Raw genomic sequence first — 20,100 nt, 5'->3', positions numbered from 1 at the left:
TCTCTGGCTAACAACTCCATCTTTTGGGTTTTGGACAATTCTGACTGTTCCCTTTCTACATTGAGCTGCTTCTCTTACTAACTGCTCACGATGAGAGCAAAATTTACTCTCTATATATAACAGGGTCTGACTCATGCAGTTACTTAAAAGCCAATCAAAAACCAAACCCAGTTCCCCTGAAGCCTCTGCACAATCTAACAGCATCCATTTTGGGGAAATCTAATCCCTTATCACACCTTCCTGAACTTCTTTTATCCTCCAAGTCTGCCAGGTCCCAACTACAAAGGTTTGTGACATTTCAGTGCCTTGAGGTTTGTTCCTCCTGAAGTCAAAGGCAGGGCTCATTCATACAGGCTCACCGCAAAGATCACCCCTTTATGCTCCATTCTTAATAACCTCTAACCACCATGACACCGCTGTACCATCGTCACGGCATTCTTTGCTGCCTGGAAAACCATGTTTCTTTGTTTACTGTCCATCTTCCCAGCAGACTGTAGGCTTCCCATGCCCGCCTTGCTCCCTGCAGCACTGCTTTGTGGCCTAGCATATTCCTGGCATGGAGAGGTAGCAATGTTTGCTAAGGGTGGGAGGAATCGCTGTACTGCAGCATTTCCGGGCCACTTACTGCTACTTGCTCAGCACTCCACTTCCCAACCTTGGGAGATCTGCATCAGTTAAGGCTAGGTCAAAGGTCATCTTTCACATGACCCTCTAGGGCCTTCTAATTCTGTGCCCTAAAATTGATGTGTCCTCATGGGACCTGAGTCCCAGCCTCTGAAGGATCTCATACACTAATCCTGAGCAGCTTGAGTTAGTTTTGATCGCTCAGTACTCTTAGTGAGACTAACGCCATCATGCATCTACTGGGCCTATGAAACCTGGGTCCTTCTCTAAGCCTCTGTTTCTGTGATAATAGCAATATTTAACCCATCTCAGGACTTCAAAAGTCTCAGGACATCTGTGATTTTCAGAGGAAACTGAAGCCACTGACACAGAAGCTGGCACTCAGTACAGTTAGCTATAACCACCTCAATGACCATCATTCTCAAAGGAACCTACCTTAGATTGCCATTATCCTGGAGAATCTGCATCAGATTAAATTTAGACTCGGGCTCTTGAGTCTCGATTTTGCAGCACGATTCACCTTTATTAGTCCACTCAGCAACTTTCATAGCATTTTCTCTAGGTGAATTTTCTACGATAACAGTCAATGAAGGTGTGTACTTGGCTTGATTTTCTGCAAGGGATCCTGCAGACTCTTCCTGGGAAGCTTCTTGCTCTTCATCTTCATTGTCTAATCCAACATCTTCCTCTTCTTCACTCTCTGTCTCCGTTTTAATATTCATTTCAGCTGGTTGGGTAATCACTAAATGCGAAGAATCACTAATGTTGCTGAAAAAAGGATTAAAACGTCCTCTCTCCCAACACCTTCCTTTTATCTTTGTAGTAAAAGCCTATGTCTAAGTCAAACCACCAAGAGGACACAGGACTAACTGACTCACAGCTCTCTCATCGTACACGCTCAGTAACTCATCAATGGTCACTGTTAGAGTTGAGCCTTCTCATCACACTGCATGACATTCTCTCAACTTAAGACAATCCCTACTGCAAACTGCCTTTGACTGAGTACTCTCTCTGGTATATCGGGGCATTAAAAACAAACAAATAAACAAACAAAAACCTTCAAAGAGGTACAAAGAACAGAGGGATATCTTCTGAGTCTATGTTTGCTGCTGTCTTAAAACAGGAACTGTATGCATGTATATATAGATATGTATGTATATATATGTGTGTATGTATGTGTGTGTATATATGTGTATATATGTATGTATGTATGTATTCCATCAAATGAGACCCCAGACACTAATGATACAGGTATTCGACAGAGAAAGAACATGGGGATGGCACCAATCTATCAGTCAGTTAAGAACGCATCTGCTGTAATGTAGGAGATTATCTGGGAAACAAACGCCTTCATCTAAATACTCACGTCACCAGCAACTTTCCAATGATGCACTGAGCTACAGCACCATCAAGCCCAGCATCACTGCTCAGAGCCCACTAATGTGGATGCTCATGATTTCTAAAGGATTTAGTATCTGTTTGAGGGTGGAATGAGGGTGGGAACCAAAACAGGCACTTCATTTCAAGTCTTCGCTGCAAGTACGAGGGGATTGGACATTTAAAAATTTATATTCCTTTCAAAATTAAGTTTCAGAGTGGGGAAAGATTACCTAAAGCAAAATTACCCTCATGGGATCAGTTCTGCCTCATCAGGGATTAAAGAAGAACCTGGTTAACTGCTCTGCCAGGACCCAGACTGTACAGTTTGTTGAATGCTCACTGGCAGGTACCTGGGTATTTTGGCCTCATTGCCCTCAATCTGCCACTCCGTCGTCTACGTTTTCGCACCTCCAGAGATAGTAGCTTCCTCTCATAAAGAGCAGCGTGCAGCTTGGCCTTGGAGTTCATGCTCTCCACCTTAAGTTCCGATGCTCCATCCGGATTCACTCTGCGGAAACAGCACAACAGCACAGCTTCAGCAAGGACTCCTCATCAACCGTGAAACCCCAACGCCCAGGACAGGAAGCAGGGCACTCTTAAGCTCAAAGGATCTATAGCTACACAAGACAGTAAAGTTCTCTTCTTTACTCCAAGACTGTCACGGGAACCCTCATGAACTCTAATGTGCTTGGACTTCCCAGGACAATGGGAACAGTGTAGCCAACATGAAGACTTCATTAATGCTCTTCCTAAATTCATTAAATGTTCTAAACAAAAATATACATGAAGACACCATTTCAATACCTTTAAGCTTCTTGACTATTACTTCACTGCAAGGACTGTAAAGTGTCACCCCAAACCCTATACCTTCAGAAGGACAAGGAGATTGCAGTAATATTTTAATAATTGAGATATAAAATGCATCTTGTTCACATTAAAGTTAGTTACAATCTTCACATTAGTATTTAAAATTCTTTTGAATGTATATAGTCCATAATACACACAGATTTGACAGAGCTGGCAATAGAGAACAGATGATGAGCTGAGAATAGGGGAGTGACACAGAGGGGACTGTGACTCATAGGGAAGTGTCACCAAAATGCTGCAGAGGCTGTCAGGGTCTTCCAGTCTAATGTTCCACAAGCCCCCAATCTTCTTTGGAACAGAATTAGCTCCACAAGGAGCTTCAGGTGTCAAGTATAGTCAAGAATTAAGAGTCAGAGGCACAGACATGAGCTGGCAGCAGACAGAAGGCAAGGCCCAACCCTAGCAGGTTCTGAATGAGATGTGGGGTAGGGAAGGGGACTGGTGATACCTATGCCAAGTCTGAGTAAGACGAGTCACAGACTAGGAATGTGATGGATGGGGGGCCCGGTCCAGACAAGGAATGGACAAGGCACAGGGCCTCTGCCCTCTGAGGCGCCTCACCACCCTCTTTTGATGCAAGAGTCACTATGATACTGAGCCTGACCTCAAACTTTTGGACTCTCCTGCCTTAGCCTCCCAAAGTTAGCTACAGCTAAGAAATGTCCGACCTTATCTATTATCAGACTCTCAAAGACCAAACCCCACAGAGCTCTGAAAATAGATATTTAGCCAATTAAATAATAAACAACTCAGACTGAAAAGCACCATTCAAGCCATTTATTTACAAATAATTGACTATTGGTCAAATGTGGTAGCTATGATATCAAAACGACATCAAATGTAATATCAAATGTGACATCTCTATCTTTCTAAGGAAACATTTTTAAAAACTTAACCTGGAGCCAGGCTTGGTAGCACATGCCTTTAATCCCAGCACTTGAGAGGCAGAGACAGGAGGATCTCTGTGAATTCGAGGCCAGCATGGTCTACAGAGTGAGTTCCAAGATACCCAGGGCTATATACAGAAACCATGTCTGGAAAAAAAAAACCTAATTAATTAATTAACCTGGTCTGAAATAGCTTACTATTTTAGGTCACCTTAATTGAAAAGGTTGAAGTTGATATTTCTTATTTCCTCACTTCTGTTTACTCTATTCTGCTTCGTGAAGTTTTTTTTGTTTTTTTTTTTTCTTTTTCTTTTCTTTTTTTTGGAGCTGGGGACTGAACCCAGGGCCTTGCGCTTGCTAGGCAAACACTCTACCACTGAGCTAAATCCCCAACACAAACACACATTTCTTTCTTTCTTCCTTTCTTTTTTTTTTTTATGTGAGTACACTATCGCTGTCTTCAGACACACAGAGAGCATCAGATCTCACTACGGACGGTTGTGAGGCACCATGTGGTTGCTGGGAATTGAACTCAGGACCTCTGGAAGAGCAGTCAGTGCTCTCAACCACTGAGCCATCTCTCCAGCCCTCCAGTGAAGTTTCTTAAGATGAACTCCAGATCTGTGACTTCAGTCCTCAGAGTCCTCTCTCCTCCTTTTCCTTCTTACAAGTTTTCTTCTTATTTTGAGACAAGGTCTTGCTCTCTTCAAAGCCCAAGGCTGGCTTTGAGGTCCTAGGCCTTTGCTTGGATCCAGAGCAGGACACAGGTGCAGCACCATCCCTACTTCTGTGCTCAGTTTGTAATGTAGGCACTCAGAGCTCAAAGGTCCCTCAAGACACCACCTTCACTGAAAAATCACACATTTTATGTTTTATTACTAATGATTTCAAAATACTTTCCAATTTCCTTTGTGATGTTCTTCTTGATTCACAGAGATCATCTAAAAATGTGCTGCTTCTAGCTCAAATATCTGAAGATTTTCCAAGGATATGACTTTTCATTGCAATCCTTTTAAATCCAATAATACTTGTTTCATACTCTAGTGTGTAATACTACGGCCTAGTTTTTATATATTTAATCCTTTAGACCACCAAGATATTCATATTATTAATGTTTAAAGGCAGCTAAAAATTGAAGGCCAAAGCCCATTCATTTGAAACAATTCTCTTCTTTTTAGTTTTTAGAAACAAGGTTTCTATAATAGCCTAGCCTAGTCTTAAAACATGTAGTCAAGGCTGGCCGTGAACTTACCACAGTACTCTAATGTTAGTCTCTCATGTCCTAGGATTATACATACCAGCCATTACACTCAGATTTTAAATAGTCTTTTTGTCTACGTTTTTTGTTTTTTAATTTCTTTTCTCCAACTTCTCAATTGATGGTAATATACCCAGGAAGTCTATTACTTGACCAAATGCTACAGAAAGTTTATAAATTGTAACTTCATTTGAAAATAAGCTACACGAATTTATTTGTTTTCCCTTAAAAGGCGACCATAATGACTCCCTTAAAAGAAAAGTTGAACTTAGATTCAGAAAGCTTGTTGTAGATGATGGATGGATGTAGATGTGGGCAGAGCAGCCTGCTGTACAAGCCTGTGGCTTCCCAGATGAGGGCAGTAGAGGAGGAGGAAGAGTCAGTCCCATAAACACCATCCCTTCCTACACATGTGTCATGGCACAAGTTCCCACATGCATCACGTACTCAGAGACACACAAACAGAAATTTAAGTTATTGGATGAGAAACTAAATAGTTGACACACAAACCAATAACAGCTAGAGGCAAGGAGCTGTGCTATCATCCTTGTTAGACTGCTTCTGAAGAGGACAGCACAGAACAGGTAATCTGTTGAACTCTCAGGAGCCTGTAGATGTATGCATAGGCTCAAGAGTTTCTGTGGCATCTCAAGGCCTAACTGAGGTAAAGTCATGTTGGGCTTTTCTCTGGTGATTCTCTGCTCTACCGGATTAAAGCTCCCTGTGTGCTGACTTTGAGCAGTCCAGCCATGTATGTATCAGTCACAGCATCGCCATGGACAAACAGAACATGGTGACAATTTTCAACTCTCATTACTACTCTAGTCTCTTTCATCCCACCAAGCAAAAAGGCTATTATTATTGGTTAAAATGATGTACATAGAATTTAGTAAGTTAAACCTTATACCTGTTTTCTAATGCGTGGCTCCAGAGTACTTTTTCAATAGAAAGCTTTTACATATTGATGCTGTTAGTGATGAGGCAAACTGAAAATAGTTGTATAAAGCATTATGTGCAGTCTGCATGGCTACACATCATACAGATGGAAGGAATTTGTTAACTTTGAAAAATTAGTTACCGTGCTCTTCCTGTCAGCAAGCTCCTTCTGGTGTTTCCCCTGCAGATGTAGAAAGCACAACAGGGTCAGAGAATACACCCACTCCTCACTTCAGAGTTCGCACACATGGAGAATGCACTCGTAAGAGACTCAACATCTAATTAGGGCAGACTGGGCATCTTTGGGAGAAGCAGAACACTCTCAAAGAAAAGTAGACTACTACGAGGTAAACATGGGGAGCAAGCAAAGAAATTGCAAAGAAAAAAATGAGAACAATGACGTAACATTTATCTATGTACTTATAAAGCAAATTATGATCATTCCTCATGACAATGTGATGAAGGTAGTTATTGCCCACCCCTCTGTGTGTGTGTGTGTGTGTGTGTGTGTGCATGTGCACACACATGTGCATGTGTGTGGTGTATGCATGTATGCGTGTGTGCATGCATGTGTATGTGTGTGCATTGTATGTGATGTGTGTGCGTGTGTGCATATGTGTGTGTGTGTATGTATGTGTGTGTGTGTGTGTGTGTGTGTGTGTGTGTAGATGAGTGGGAGATGATACTTCTATATTCTGCACATGGTCAGTCTTGAGAGTTCCACACTGTACTATTCTCCAAGGCCTAGATCAGACTACAGAGCTTTCTACTTCCATTGAATTATTCCAGAATAGGAAACCAAGTTCCATTCTCACAGGGGTCATCAAAAAAAGATTTTCCACAATTATGGGGGAAAAAACCTGTTTTAAAAAAAACAAAAGATGTTCAAAAACTAAATGCCAACTTTGTCTGTTAAACAGGATTATTTTCCTTAAAAACATCTCCTCCTCATTCAGTTTCTGCACTGCACACATTAGAGTGTGAGACTGTTCCACAGTCTGACTCATACTCCTTCCTGTATTTGGTTCAGCACAATTTTATCACCATTGTAAGGTTCATGTATCCACCACAAGACACTGGCCAGCGATCTCACCGCATGAGGTCATCACTGTTGGCCCTCATTACTATGCATATTCACTAGCTACCTCTCATCTCATTAACTTGTTCAATCAAATATTCTGTCATTTCAAAACTGTCACGTTGATAGAGATACATGGTATGAAATCTATGATATTTTTTAAAAGGCAAAGGCAGTATAGATAACGTTTATAGGAAAGTCAAGTAAAAGAGTTAAATCTTTACCAGGATGTTTTGTTTTTCTTTTCCTATACCTTCCTGTCCCTGATAGGGGTGCGTCAGAAAACTCGGGATGAGTAACTTTTAGCCCAGACAATGGTCATCTTCAGGAATCTGCAATCATGGCCTCTAAGTACCATCACATGGGTAACTTTAATAAGTACCTCCACTTCCCTCCAGGATGGAGATGGAGTATAAATATCACTTACGAGATTCCCCTGGGTTACTAATATGTGGCCAGAGTTAAAACTATTGCCATTCACTAGGACACTGGGTTTGCTGAGGCTGGCTGAGTAGATGGGAAGAGGTGGAGAAGGGATGAAAGGTGGACAAACTCCACCTACCAAAAAATGATTGCAAAATCACTTTGAAATAACAATTTTTTTTCATGTCAAGCCAGGAGAGGAAGAGAGAAAGAGAGGAGGGGGGGGGGAAGAGTGGAAGAGCGGAAGGAAGAGTGAGAGTCTGAAATAACAATTTAATGTGTGTGAGAAACATCAATTCAGACTGAGAGAAGAAATTTAGTGGAAGATGTTAAGATTTAGAATCAACACAATTTCCTTTTTTTCAAAACATATTTTTCTAGTGCATGCTAGCCTCTGAACACTGACAAACATGAACACATGAGCGCTTCTACTCAGAGGGCCAGCAGGTAAAGTAGGGGTCAGTAAACAGGAGCTTTTAACCGAGTCCTGGAATTCAAGGCTGACTGAAGGATAAAAACCTGAGCTAGAGCTCTTCAGGGATGAGTGGAAGGCATCACGAGCAGCAGGGAGCTTGTGTGGGGAAGCTGGTGTGAAGAAAAAGAGCCGTGTCCTGATTGGGCCCTGGTTAGTATGGCAATATGGAGACAAGGTTTGAAGAGATTATTAGTAAGAGTAGATCAGAAAGGCATTCTTCTGCTAAACGGGGACATTCATGTTTTCTTAATAAAATATTCTAGGAAGGTTATAACCAAGAGTTGCTAGCTGGAAACTGCAGAAATAACACAGAAATATACTAGCTTGGATAATGTATTCTAATTAAATGCAGCATTTATCCATATATATTTAGGAAAGTGCACAATAATGGATTTTGTTATTTTAAAGACCTACACAGATAAAGAGACCTTGACAAAGTTCTCAGGCCACACTCCAGTTTTTATGCAAAAGTCTGAGGCTGTCTTCCAAGCAAATTCAAGGATCATCAAAAGCTATGTGCGTCATTACTCAACACTATTTACCATAACTAAACAAATGCAAAGTACAAATCTAATTTCCTATAATAACTTAGAAAACTGCAAGAAATGGCTGAAATCTGGATATCTATTTTAAGACTACCTCAGAAGAAAAGTCGAATCCATTTCTTCAGACAGGAAGGAGTGTCATTAAATAACCCATCACTGAACTGGTCTGCACAGGCTACAGGCGTCCACAGGGTATGCCGCCCCGCAGGCTGTGCCATCCAGGCTCCAGTCTCTGCTAACGCTGTTTCCCGCTCCCCTGGCCCTGAGCTCGCCAGGTGCTACTGTGCCTGTGTTTACTTTGCCATTTACGGACCCTCCACCTTTTCTGATCTAGCAATCCTTTTGTTCTTGAAAACCAGCATTATATCATTTAAAACTGTGCCTGGAGTACTCACTATTCTCTGCTTCCTGACCGTGGATGCAGCTACACCCAACTCCTGCCTCTGCGGCTTCCCTGACATGATAAAATGGTCTCTCAAACTGTAAGCCAAAACAAAACCCTGTCTGCCTCAAGGAAGAGAAGGAGGGGAGGGATACGGGTAGAGAGGGAGAGAGAGGGAGGGCAGTGAGAAGGAAGGGAAGGAGGAGGAAGGGAGTGAGGGGAAAGAGGGAGGGAGGGAGTTTTGAAAACAAAAACAATATACAAAATGGTGCTGAGTGAGGATCTTCTTTAAAAAAGATTGAGAAGAATTAGAGAAAGAAGAGGGAAAAGATGGAGAGAGGAAGAGGAAGGAGAAGAGGAAGAAGCAGCACTGGGCGTGTGGTAAGACTACTCAAGAGTTTTTGGCTTTGACAAATATTACAGAATGCTGAGGGCTGTAGCACATGCTGGAGAGTGAGCTATTGCACCGGGATTGCTATCCCAGGCCGGCATGAGACTTGGATGAAGCCACTACCCTCCATTTACATGTGTTTTCTCTTAGGCTTTGCGATCTAGTTCTAAATATTTAAGCTGAGCAAATTCCTACCTGTCCTGGAATAGGCGTGTTGCCAGCATGTAGTTCATGGAGGTTTTGTGTTCAAGGTAGGACCTGAAGGACAAAGAAAGAAACCAAATTATTTCTTAAGTTTCATTCAAGAGGGAAAATGTAGAAATAAAACCACAACCCAAGCACAAAATAAACTGCTTATGCACTGTTTCTAAAGTGCCAACGGAGGAGATGAATGTTCACATTAAAATGATAAATGATTGAGTAAGAATAAGAGTAAGGAAGCTGCTCAAGTCTACCCTGCTGCAATAAAGAAAAAAAAAAGGGATAAAGAAGATGATTTAACATAGAAACAGAATTCCTTAGATTAGTAAGAGGGGATATGCTACATTCAGAATGGCATAATGAAAGGTTAAACAACCACCACTAAGAAATCTTATGTACAGGTGAGACGATAGCAGAAACTGGAGGGGGGGGGAGAGAGAGAGAAATGGGAGATTTTCAGTCCAACTCTTCCCAAAGTGGGAGCTTCCATGCTGTTTACAGCAGTGGGCAAACGTTCAGAAAATGGATACTGTGTGTCACCAATTCTTTCAGAAAATGGATACTCTGTGTCACCAATTCATTCCTATGTTCCCCACACAGCTGTTGAATGGTGATTCTGCAAGACCAGTCAGAAAATGTCTCCTAGGAGCTTTTTCATCCCACATCTCCCACCCATCCTTTGTCTCTAAATGGAAGCCTTCCCAGCACAATGGCTGCTATGTCCCCACACTGCTGCGCAAAACCTTCCTTAATAGGATCATTGTGAGTCTACAGGTTTCCTTGTCTCATCTGCCTGCTCTTCCCCAGAGATATATCACATGCTGTCTCTGAGAATACCTCTTCCAGAAAAGCTGCATGATGCAATTCATTCCTAGATACACACCCAGGAGACCCAGGACATTCAAGAATGCCAACGGCATAGCTGTCTTTGAGAGTTACAGACCAGAAAGAAGTCCCATGTCTATCAACAAAAGACTGTGAAACCAATAGTAGTTCCAACACACAGTTTAAAAGGGAAAGGGGGTGTTTACGGGAATGAGTTGCAGCTACATGAATCCTCGTAAGGCAGCACTTAGTGAAAAGAGCAGGATTACATGGAGCACACATTTTCTGTCTGGAAAATGTTTAAAACCAATGAAACAAACAATTCTGTTTCTACACACAAGAGAAGAACTGCTGCAGACCCTGTTCTCCTGGCACAAACAGTCAGAAAAGTGTACATAATATAGAAACAACTGTTTTCAGTCATTAAACAAATGGTGGGACAAGGAGTGATTCCTATTAGTGAAAAACAACATTATTAACTCTTACAACCTCTCTGCTTTCCTTCCTAACAGGTGTTTCCAGAGCATGCCTACAGGGGGATTCGGGGGAGACCAACGGTGTCTAAAATGCAAAGCTAGAATTTTCAGAGCAATGAACTGAAGAGGAGCAGGCTGTCAATGAGGGGAAAATCCCAAAATAATGATGAGGTGCTTCAGAAAACAGTCTTGGGGCTACAGAGTTGGCTCAGTCGGTAAAGTGACTGTCGTGTAAACGTGAGGGCCTGAGTGTGGCTTCCCAGCAACTGTATAAAAATCCTGGTGTAGTGGTGCACATCTGTACTGCCAGTGCTGCATGTGTGGAAACAGACACCTAGATTCCTTGTCCAGGCAGCCTGCCAAGCTGAAAAGCCCCATCAGGGAGAGGCCCTTCTCAGATACAAACAGATCAGCGATGGCCCAGTATGTGAAGGCAGTTGCTGCCATGCTTGTGTGCCATATACAAACCCCTGGCTCCTCCCATAATATACTGATAAAATAAGGTGGAGAGCCACCAAGAAAGACACCTGACATTGGTCACTGGCCTCTGCATAGTGGGACACACGTGTGGAAACACATCTATCCACATGCACATTTACACAATCTAGACCCACACCCTCAGAAGTAAGCTGAAGGTGGGGATGGCACTGCACTAACAAAGAGTAACACAAGCTGGCATGGTGGAGCCCACCTTTAACCCCAGCACCCTGGAGGCAGAAATGGAAGGATCTATCTCTGGGAGTTTGAGGCCAGCATGGACTATAGAATGAATTCCAGGATAGCCAGGCCTACACAGAGAAGCCCTGTCTTGAAAACCAAAACCAAAACCAAAAAAAGAAGAAAAAAAAGAATAAGCACAAGTTCTACAACTTGTCAAGAAAATCTTTCAACTGTTGAAACAAAAACATCTGTAGAGATGTTTCTGTAGAGAACCAGAAGTGGCGAAGTTGTTACCATCAGAGCTGCACAAATCCATCAAATCCTGAAAGAGATTCTTCAGATGCAAACCTGATACATGTGTAGTGAAGAATATGGAAAATGACAGTATGTATAAACACAAGACTTAAAGCTCCTTATAACTGACTCTTCCAGCAAAAGTAACAATGTAGCACTGTGGGATTATAGCAAAATACATACTAACAATAACACAGGAAGGATAGAAATGGTTGTAAAGACCCCATATTATACATGAAATAGTACAGTATTTGAAGATCGCATTGCAATAATTAAAATATATGGTCACTGGAGAAATAGCAGAGAGGAAAGATAACTTGTTAGCTAAAAGATGACATAAATGACACAGACAAAGAAAAGTAGGTAAACAATACAAAAAACCTATGCAGTGGTTTGCTTTCTTTAATTACTTGATGTGCTTTGTCGTTTTGCTTGAGTTTACTTTATAACAGCTTCATGCATGTGCACAGTGCACTGCGGTCATACCTCCCCTCTGCTAACCTCTTACCTTCCATCCTTCCCTCAGAAGCCCGTCCTCTTCGTAACTAGCAAGAATCTGGTTTTTAAATCTTTATAAATTTATTCTTTTTATTTTATGTGTATCTTACCTATATGTATGTATGTCCATCACACACATGCTTCATGACCATGAAGGTCAAAAGAGGGCACTAGATCCCCACCACCATCCCCAATTCAAGTTACAGATGGCTGTGAACCACCATCTGGGTTCTCTGTAAGAACAACAAATGCTCTTAACTGCAGAGCCATTTCTCCAGCCCCAAGATGATGCTTTTAAAAGATAATATCAATAAACCTCTAGCTAGAGTATGGAAAAAATAAAGAAGATTCAAAAAAATAAAAAAGACAAAGAGGTAGACAACAGTAACCACGATCACCACCACCATCACCATAACCAGCAGGATGTTACTGGCTAACAGAGATGCGAAGGATCATGGTTGGCATAAGCTTCTGTTGGGAGTCTTTGCCTCGCAGAGTATGCACCCAGCTCTGGAGTCCATCCCCAGTACTATATAAACTGGGCACAGCAGCTCAAACCTATAATTCCATCGACAAGGAGGTAGTAGCAGAAGGATGAGAACTTCAAGGTCATCCTTGGCATATGCATATGTTTATATATATCGAGTTTGAGGCCCACTTAGGATACATGAGTCCCTGTCTTAGAAGAAGGGGTGGTGGTCAGGATGCTGAAACTGAAGAAATGGACCAACAGATAAGAGCACTTTTATAGAGAAGTCCAGCTTGGTTCCTAGCACCTGCGTCAGGCAACTTACATCATCTGTAACTCTAGCTGTAGGAGATCCAAAGCCCTCCTTTTAGCCTCTATAGCACCTGCATTCACATGTACATACTCACAGAGAGACATACAAACAAACACATATGATTTTTTTTTTTTTGGTTCTTTTTTTTTTTTTTTTCCGGAGCTGGGGACCGAACCCAGGGCCTTGCGCATGCTAGGCAAGCGCTCTACCACTGAGCTAAATCCCCAACCCCACACATATGATTTTTAATCCTAAAGATCATAAGGCACCACTATAAACATTTACATGCCAACAAATTGATAATCTAGAAGAAATGAGTAATGTCCTGTGCATATACCATATATCAAGATTAAATTATGGACAAATAAAAACCGGAACAGATGAATAAACAGAAAAGAGATCAAATCAGTAATAAAGAATTGTTAAAAAAAAAAAAAAAAAAAAAGGAGGAGGAGAAGCCTAGAACCTGGCTTCTTCACATTAACATCTTCACTAATATTAAATCTCAAACAATCACAAAAAACATAGATAAAAAAATCAGAAGCGAATACTTCTAAACTCGTTTTACAAGGTCAGCATTATCCTAATAGCAAAACCAAAGACACCACAAAAGAAGAAGTAAAGAAAAGAAAAGGGAAAGGGGGAGGAGAGGGAAGGCTGCAAATAAACAGAAAGCCAGACAGAAAAACCTTTACTGTAAATGCAAAAATCCTTAGCACACTAAATTTAAGGCATGTTAAAAAGACTAAAAGACTATTGACCTAAGTCGAGTAACACCCATCCCAAAGATAAGAGTGCTATACCCCAAGTGCCCCAAAGAGAAACAAAGAGAAAGGAGAAAAGGAGCCAGCAAGGAGGCAGAAAAAGAGAAGGAGCCTTCAGATGTACTGTGAGGAACGCAAACGACCACCATAGAAAGCAGCATGAAATCCCTCACAATCACCAACGAGAACCACCAAGTGATCCAGTACCAGGTACCTGTGTGTCCCCACACTTACTGAAACACTGCTAACAGAATACAGAATCAAGCTAAGTCTTCCATCAGGGACGGAATGGATAAAGAATACGTGGTTCATACGCTATAGAATATTGTTATGCCATAGAGAGACCAACACCTTGTCATCTTCCACAACATCAATGAGCTTGGAGGTCAGAAACATGAAGTGAGCCTGGCACAGAGAAACCAGTGCTGCAGTATCTCTCTTATTAAGTGCTATCTAAGATGACGGGCGACATCACACTAGTGGAAAGCAGACTGGTGATAGCTATCAAGGGTCTGGAGTAGTTAGGGAGGAGAAAAACGGTTATGATCTATTATACAGCACAGTGACCACAGGTAACAATAGTCTTGCAAAGCAGGAGGAATTTTAGGTATTTTTACCACAAAAGTAACTGTGAGCTTTGGCCATTCCAATCTCTAAACATCACCAAGTACAAGAAAGATAAAATCAGTTTTTTCCTTTAAATCGTAAGACAAAGCAACAAAAAAATACTAGTCATTAACGCTGGCGTGGAGTACATTAAGTCACACTAAGTAAGCTTCAGAATTAAAAGAAAAAACAAAGGAGAGCAAGTGTTCTGAGGAACACAACACTTCCTAGTGCGGAAGCCCGGGGAGAGGGCGTCCGCAGCACTGGCCACAGCTGCAGAGCGCAGGAAGACTGAAGAGAGGAGGGAGGGTGAGGGACCTAGGACCACTGACCCAGTAACAACTGTGGTCAGGGGCTGAAACACAGCACTATCGCCTGTGACCTGATGGGCCCTTCAGGGGCAACCTACACAGCCACAGGGAGAGACCTGGTCCACATACACTTTATACCTGACACAATGAGCCACATAAGAAATCTCAGTACCTTTTCAGATGCGAGTTTTACAAATTATATTCTCTGACCTCAACAGAACTAAACTTAAAAAACAGTAGCTAAATGATCTCTAGGAAAACCCCAAATGTCTGAAAATAAACACACATCTAGATAACCTGAAAAGAAAATGACCAGGGAAATGAGAAAGCATTTTAAACAGATGGAAACCAAACACAACCATCAGATGTGTGGAGTCACTCAAGAGGGACCTGGCTGGAAAAGTATACACTCGCCACTTAGCTCATACAACATACTACAGACCTAATGCAAAGACTAAATCAATAAACATCAAAGAAAAAGACTTTTGCACCACAGAAAATAGCAAATATTTTTTAGGAATAAGGTATCTAAGTTTTACAAAACCTACTCTTAAAACATGAACAAACCATTCCCAAGCTTGGAGGAAATATTATCTAGACACATGCATATATGCATATGTACATGTATATACATATATGTATCCAAGAAAGAACTTGTAGCAAACATATCAGTCTTTTAGAGCACAGTGATAAAAACAGAAATGTCCACTGCAAATGCTCAGTATGGCTGTCACTCATAGAACATCGTTCAAGCACAGAGACGTGCTAATCTGCCTAAGGTGAAATGGTCAACCAAAGCATTCCAACACCTTCGATACAAATGTAAAATTATATCACCACTGGGCAATGACTTAGCAAACTCTGCTCTAGGAATTTACCCAGGACAAATGTCATTTTAAAGGCACACAAGGATACTCTCAGGGTTTTCTTCCCAGCAGCCAAACACTGGACACACCTGGCCCACAGTAGGAGAATGGATAAAAATTGTGATCTAGTCACGCAGTCAAACAGTACACAGGAGTAAAGAGTGGGCCATTGTTTCATGTGATAGCACACATGAACCTCAAAAATACTGTTCCAAAAAATAAGCCAGCCATGCCCGGTGGCACATACCTTTGATCCCAGCACTTGGGAGGCAGAGTCAGGGGGATCTCTGAGTTGGAGTCTAGCCTGGTCTACAGAGTTCCTGAATGGCCAGGGCTACACACAGAGAAACACTATCTCTAAAAAAATAAGCAAACAAAAGAAAACAAAAATTAAGGGCAAAGAATGGTTAACAGGGAGGCGGGTTATTAAAAATGGGAGGGGCCTCAATACATAGGTGGATTATTACCATTGATGGCCATGTTCTTGGATTTGTTGATATCTGTGATTTGTCTCTTTTACCCTCTCTTTGAAGACTGAGTCTCAAGAAGGCCCAGGAGGCCTTGAATCTACTATATACAGAGAATGAACCTCCTGCCTCTGGAAATTATAAGCATGCACATTCATGCCTGGTTTGTGGATTAATTATAATTTTAAATAAAGAAAGACACCACATTGGAATGGTAATTGACTCACAATCAAACCAATCCTATAGACCTGAGGTATAACTTTAGGAAAACAAAAGGTAGTCAGTCACCTCACCCATATATTTCCCATGTCTCAGATGTAGGAAATATGCGAATGAATCCTCCTCTCCGATCATTCTCCTCCTTCACCCTCCGTAAAACTTTGATCTAGGCAGAGGAAGAGAGAACAGAATAAGATAAAGAGTACCTACTTTGAAACCTGAAATCCGCGTAGCTAAAAGGCAAAAGCAGGTTACACAGGAAGAAAACAACAACAGCATATGTGGAGAATTAATAACATTTAGGGTGTTTTTGAGGAGAAATTTTTCCTATCTAATATCTTTCTCCACTCAGGGTAAGACACAAGTTATTCACAAGTATTATGAGCCACTCACTAGTTCGCACCAAGCCCTGTGTTAACCCACAAAGGCCTGAAATGAAATAATCTTTACCTCCTCCATTGACAGACCAAGCACAGAACCGCCTAACTTCCCCGGTACCTTCTCCCGGGCTGAGGCCACAAGGTTTTTCATTTCTGCATCACTGGCAGAGAGTGGACGGGAGCGCTAGGGGAAAAGAGCAAAGCAAGGTTGAGGGGAGCAAGTATCTTCCCCTGACTTGTTCCCTCAGCATCAGCACCGTTCAAACCTGGAGAAACTCAAATCTATAGCCCAATATTTACAACGAATCACTTAACCCCAAACCCCAGGAAACAGAAAAGCCAGTGACTAGAAGTCAAGAGAAACAGTAGCAAACTGCCTCCAACAGCTGGCCTGCGCTCACAGATCTCACTGGCCTCTGCCTCCCCAGTGCTGGAAATAAAGATGTGCAGCACCACTCCTGACCTGGAATCTTGGTCTTAAATATCCCAGCTACTAGAACTGTAAGAAACGAATTTTCTCCTAAAGTAACCTAGAAACATATTATAGTGCTACAGTTTTCCCTTTGAATACAAGGAAACTAATTATACACTCATTTACAAAACTACCATAGAAGTTATAAAAACTAGATTTTTATAATGAGAAAAAACTCCATGATAAGCTACCTAAATAATGAAAAAAATCATCAAACCAACATTTATTTATCGAGCATTTACTGTGGTGTCTTCAGCATCTGGAGAAGTAAATCAATATATAGTTATTAAACAGGTGAGTGGTTGTGCTGGCATACAGTCCCTATGTTCAGAATTTAAAACTGCAGAAGAATTTTGGGAAGCATTTTAATTTTCTTCAGTCTCTGGGAATAAAGTGAACAATAGTATTTTCTGGAATCAACATGTTAAAGGGAGAATTTAAAGATTCAGATGGGAATTTTGTAAACTTTGAAAGTCGATGCTCCTGCCTTGCCTTCTGAGCACTAACTCAATGGGTGTGTGTCACCACACCTGCCAGTTAAGGGTTCTCTAAAGTCATCTCAAGTAATACAACGTAAGACATGTGACTGCATGCAAGTGAACACTTTCATCATCTGCCTGGACAGATTGTCATGTAAGGCAACCTTTGCTATGAGGGTTGGTAAAGTCCTGAAGGGTGCCGATTCCTAGCAGAGCTTGCAGGGACACATCACTGTATGTTGAGGAGCACAGAATGAGCCAGTAGTAATACCACCTAATGAGGATTTCCACCTTTGCTTCTTTTAGCATGGTTTTCACTATCACTGGGTCCTGAATGCTGAGATAGCACTGTCTTAGCACTAACTTAATGGCATTCCTATCAACAATTAATTAGCACCCCAAAACTCTAAGTTTCTCTACAATCACTTCCAAGACCTATACCCCTGTGCATGCATGATGCTGTTCTTACCCACATCCCACTCTGGCCCTGGCTCCTGTGTGCTGTGACTCAGGGCAATGACAGGCAGCACTTCAGGCTGGGTAGTTTGAGGTAATATAAAGGAAAGTGTGACTCGAACTACAGACAATGAGCAAGAAGACAGAGAGAGATTAGGAGAGAGAAATCAATGTTTTGGAGTGTCATAGCACACTAGGAGACCAAAGCAAGCCTAAAAAGAAAAAGAAAGAGGAGAAGGGGGAAGAAAGAAGGGGAAGTGGAAGAGGAGGAAAAAAAGAAGAGGAGGATGAGGAAGATGGGAAGGAGGAAGAGAAGAAGGAAGGGGAAAAGGAGGAGGAGGAAGAGGAGGAGAAAGAAGAAGAGAAGAAGGAGAGGAGGAGGAGAAGAGGAAGAAAAAGAAGAAGAAATAATAATAATAATAATAATCAGATTAATCTGTTAAAGTACTACAAATATCAAATCAAGGCAGGGCTGGGAAGGGGTCACTGGTAAAGTGCTTGTCTAGCATGAGAAAGGTCCTTATTTTGTCCTATTACCAAACAAACAAACCACTTTTAAGTAAAAACAGCCATCCTGTGGTTTTAACTTAGAGTCCTTCTGCTACAATAGGAGAGGTAGAAATAATAAATGACATACTCCAATAGGCTGGCTCTACTAGAAACAAGGCTCCAATGAATTGACAGGCCATCGCTTCTGGAGATGAGGAGTTATTTACACCATCAAGTGCATACATTTTAAACTTCAAATTAATATCTGGTAAAAATTTTGCCATGCAACATACACCACAGCTCTCTCAAATGAACATAAACACAACTTTACATTTAGAATCTACGCAGAGAAGAAATGTTGACATATCTCAGCATTATTGTTTAAGGAGGAACCAACTGAGAACTTAAGAATGTAAAATAGCTGAGACAAAGGAACATGTGCCCTGACTCAAACAATGAGTAGTGATTCAGGCTGGAGAGATGGCTCAGCAGTTAAGAGCACTGACTGCTCTTCCAGAGGTCCTGAGTTCAATTCCCAGCAACCACATGGTGGCTCACAACCATCTGTAATGAGATCTGATGCCCTTTTCTGGTGTATCTGAAGACAGCAACAGTATACTTATAATAAATAAATAAATAAATAAATAAATAAATAAATAAATAAATATTAAAAAATAAAGTAATTAAAGATGTCTTTTCCAGGTAGAAATTAATTTAAAAGAATAAAAACATTAAAAAAAAAAGTGGTGATTCCTCTCAGCCTGACAAAGGTTGACAAAAACCTCACTAATTGGAGACTCAGAATAAAGGTGAACTGCCCTAAATGATACCATAATTGAGGCACAGAAAATATGAGACAAAGAGCAAATGTAAATCATGAAAATGCACAATTTTATATACAAAGTTTGGAACTCAAAAGTAAGAGCAAAGGAAGCTAGAAACTTCCAACTCCTAAGTATTGTGACTGGCTGCTGAGAAAATAAAGGTAAACACAAAAAACTAAAATGAATCAATACTATCAAATGAAAGAAATAAAAAAGAATCACATATCATTAAATATTGGTAGACTGAACCAAAAGATGGGATAACGTTAATCACAAGCACACTTTGAAATAAAGACAAAAATACAGTAAGTTAAGCAGCCTTCTGTTACAAGGAGATCAGATGAAAATTTAATACTATATTTAAATTTTATTTCCACTCAGGGAATTGTTGCCACAAGATAACAAATAGAATATATCGTGAAAACCGCAAAGTGTAAAAATATAAGCAGAGCGGGGTTGGGGATTTAGCTCAGTGGTAGAGCGCTTGCCTAGGAAGCGCAAGGCCCTGGGTTCGGTCCCCAGCTCCGAAAAAAAAAAAAAAAAAAAATATAAGCAGAGCACCATATAAGTGGCAATTCATCAAGACGTATCACTGAAGCATTATTTGGACTCTTCACTACCTGACAAGAGAAGCAAATAAATAAACCACTGTGGGTGGTGACACGTGCAGAGCATAACTATGGGCTGATGAACGCTAAGTAATACCAGGCCGAGAAGACTCAGACACGTGAAGGAAGCCAGGCCCTCTGAGGGCAAACCATGTTAAGACACTGCTAAACATGCTC

At 41.2% G+C, this 20,100-nt stretch overlaps 1 protein-coding gene across 13 annotated transcripts in view; it reads right to left on the bottom strand.

The window, feature by feature from the left end:
• Positions 1-20,100, bottom strand: part of Ttll5 (tubulin tyrosine ligase like 5) — a 219,707-nt gene that overhangs the window by 131,072 nt on the left and 68,535 nt on the right. For 11 of the 13 annotated variants that reach the window (XM_032908172.1, XM_032908171.1, XM_032908169.1 and 8 more), the window contains 6 exons: positions 16,666-16,779; positions 16,290-16,381; positions 9,442-9,504; positions 6,095-6,133; positions 2,355-2,512; positions 1,060-1,366 (listed from right to left, as the gene is read on the bottom strand). In XM_032908172.1, the coding sequence (XP_032764063.1) occupies positions 1,060-1,366; positions 2,355-2,512; positions 6,095-6,133; positions 9,442-9,504; positions 16,290-16,381; positions 16,666-16,779 (773 nt within the window). Of the gene's footprint in view, positions 1-1,059; positions 1,367-2,354; positions 2,513-6,094; positions 6,134-9,441; positions 9,505-16,284; positions 16,382-16,665; positions 16,780-20,100 lie in introns of those variants that run through there. The other 2 variants (XM_032908180.1, XM_032908181.1) reach the window with 2 other exon arrangements.

The sequence above is a fragment of the Rattus rattus genome, chromosome 7, assembly GCF_011064425.1.
Source record: "Rattus rattus isolate New Zealand chromosome 7, Rrattus_CSIRO_v1, whole genome shotgun sequence".
Lineage (NCBI taxonomy): Eukaryota > Metazoa > Chordata > Mammalia > Rodentia > Muridae > Rattus > Rattus rattus.
This window is presented reverse-complemented; position numbering and strand designations above follow the sequence as displayed.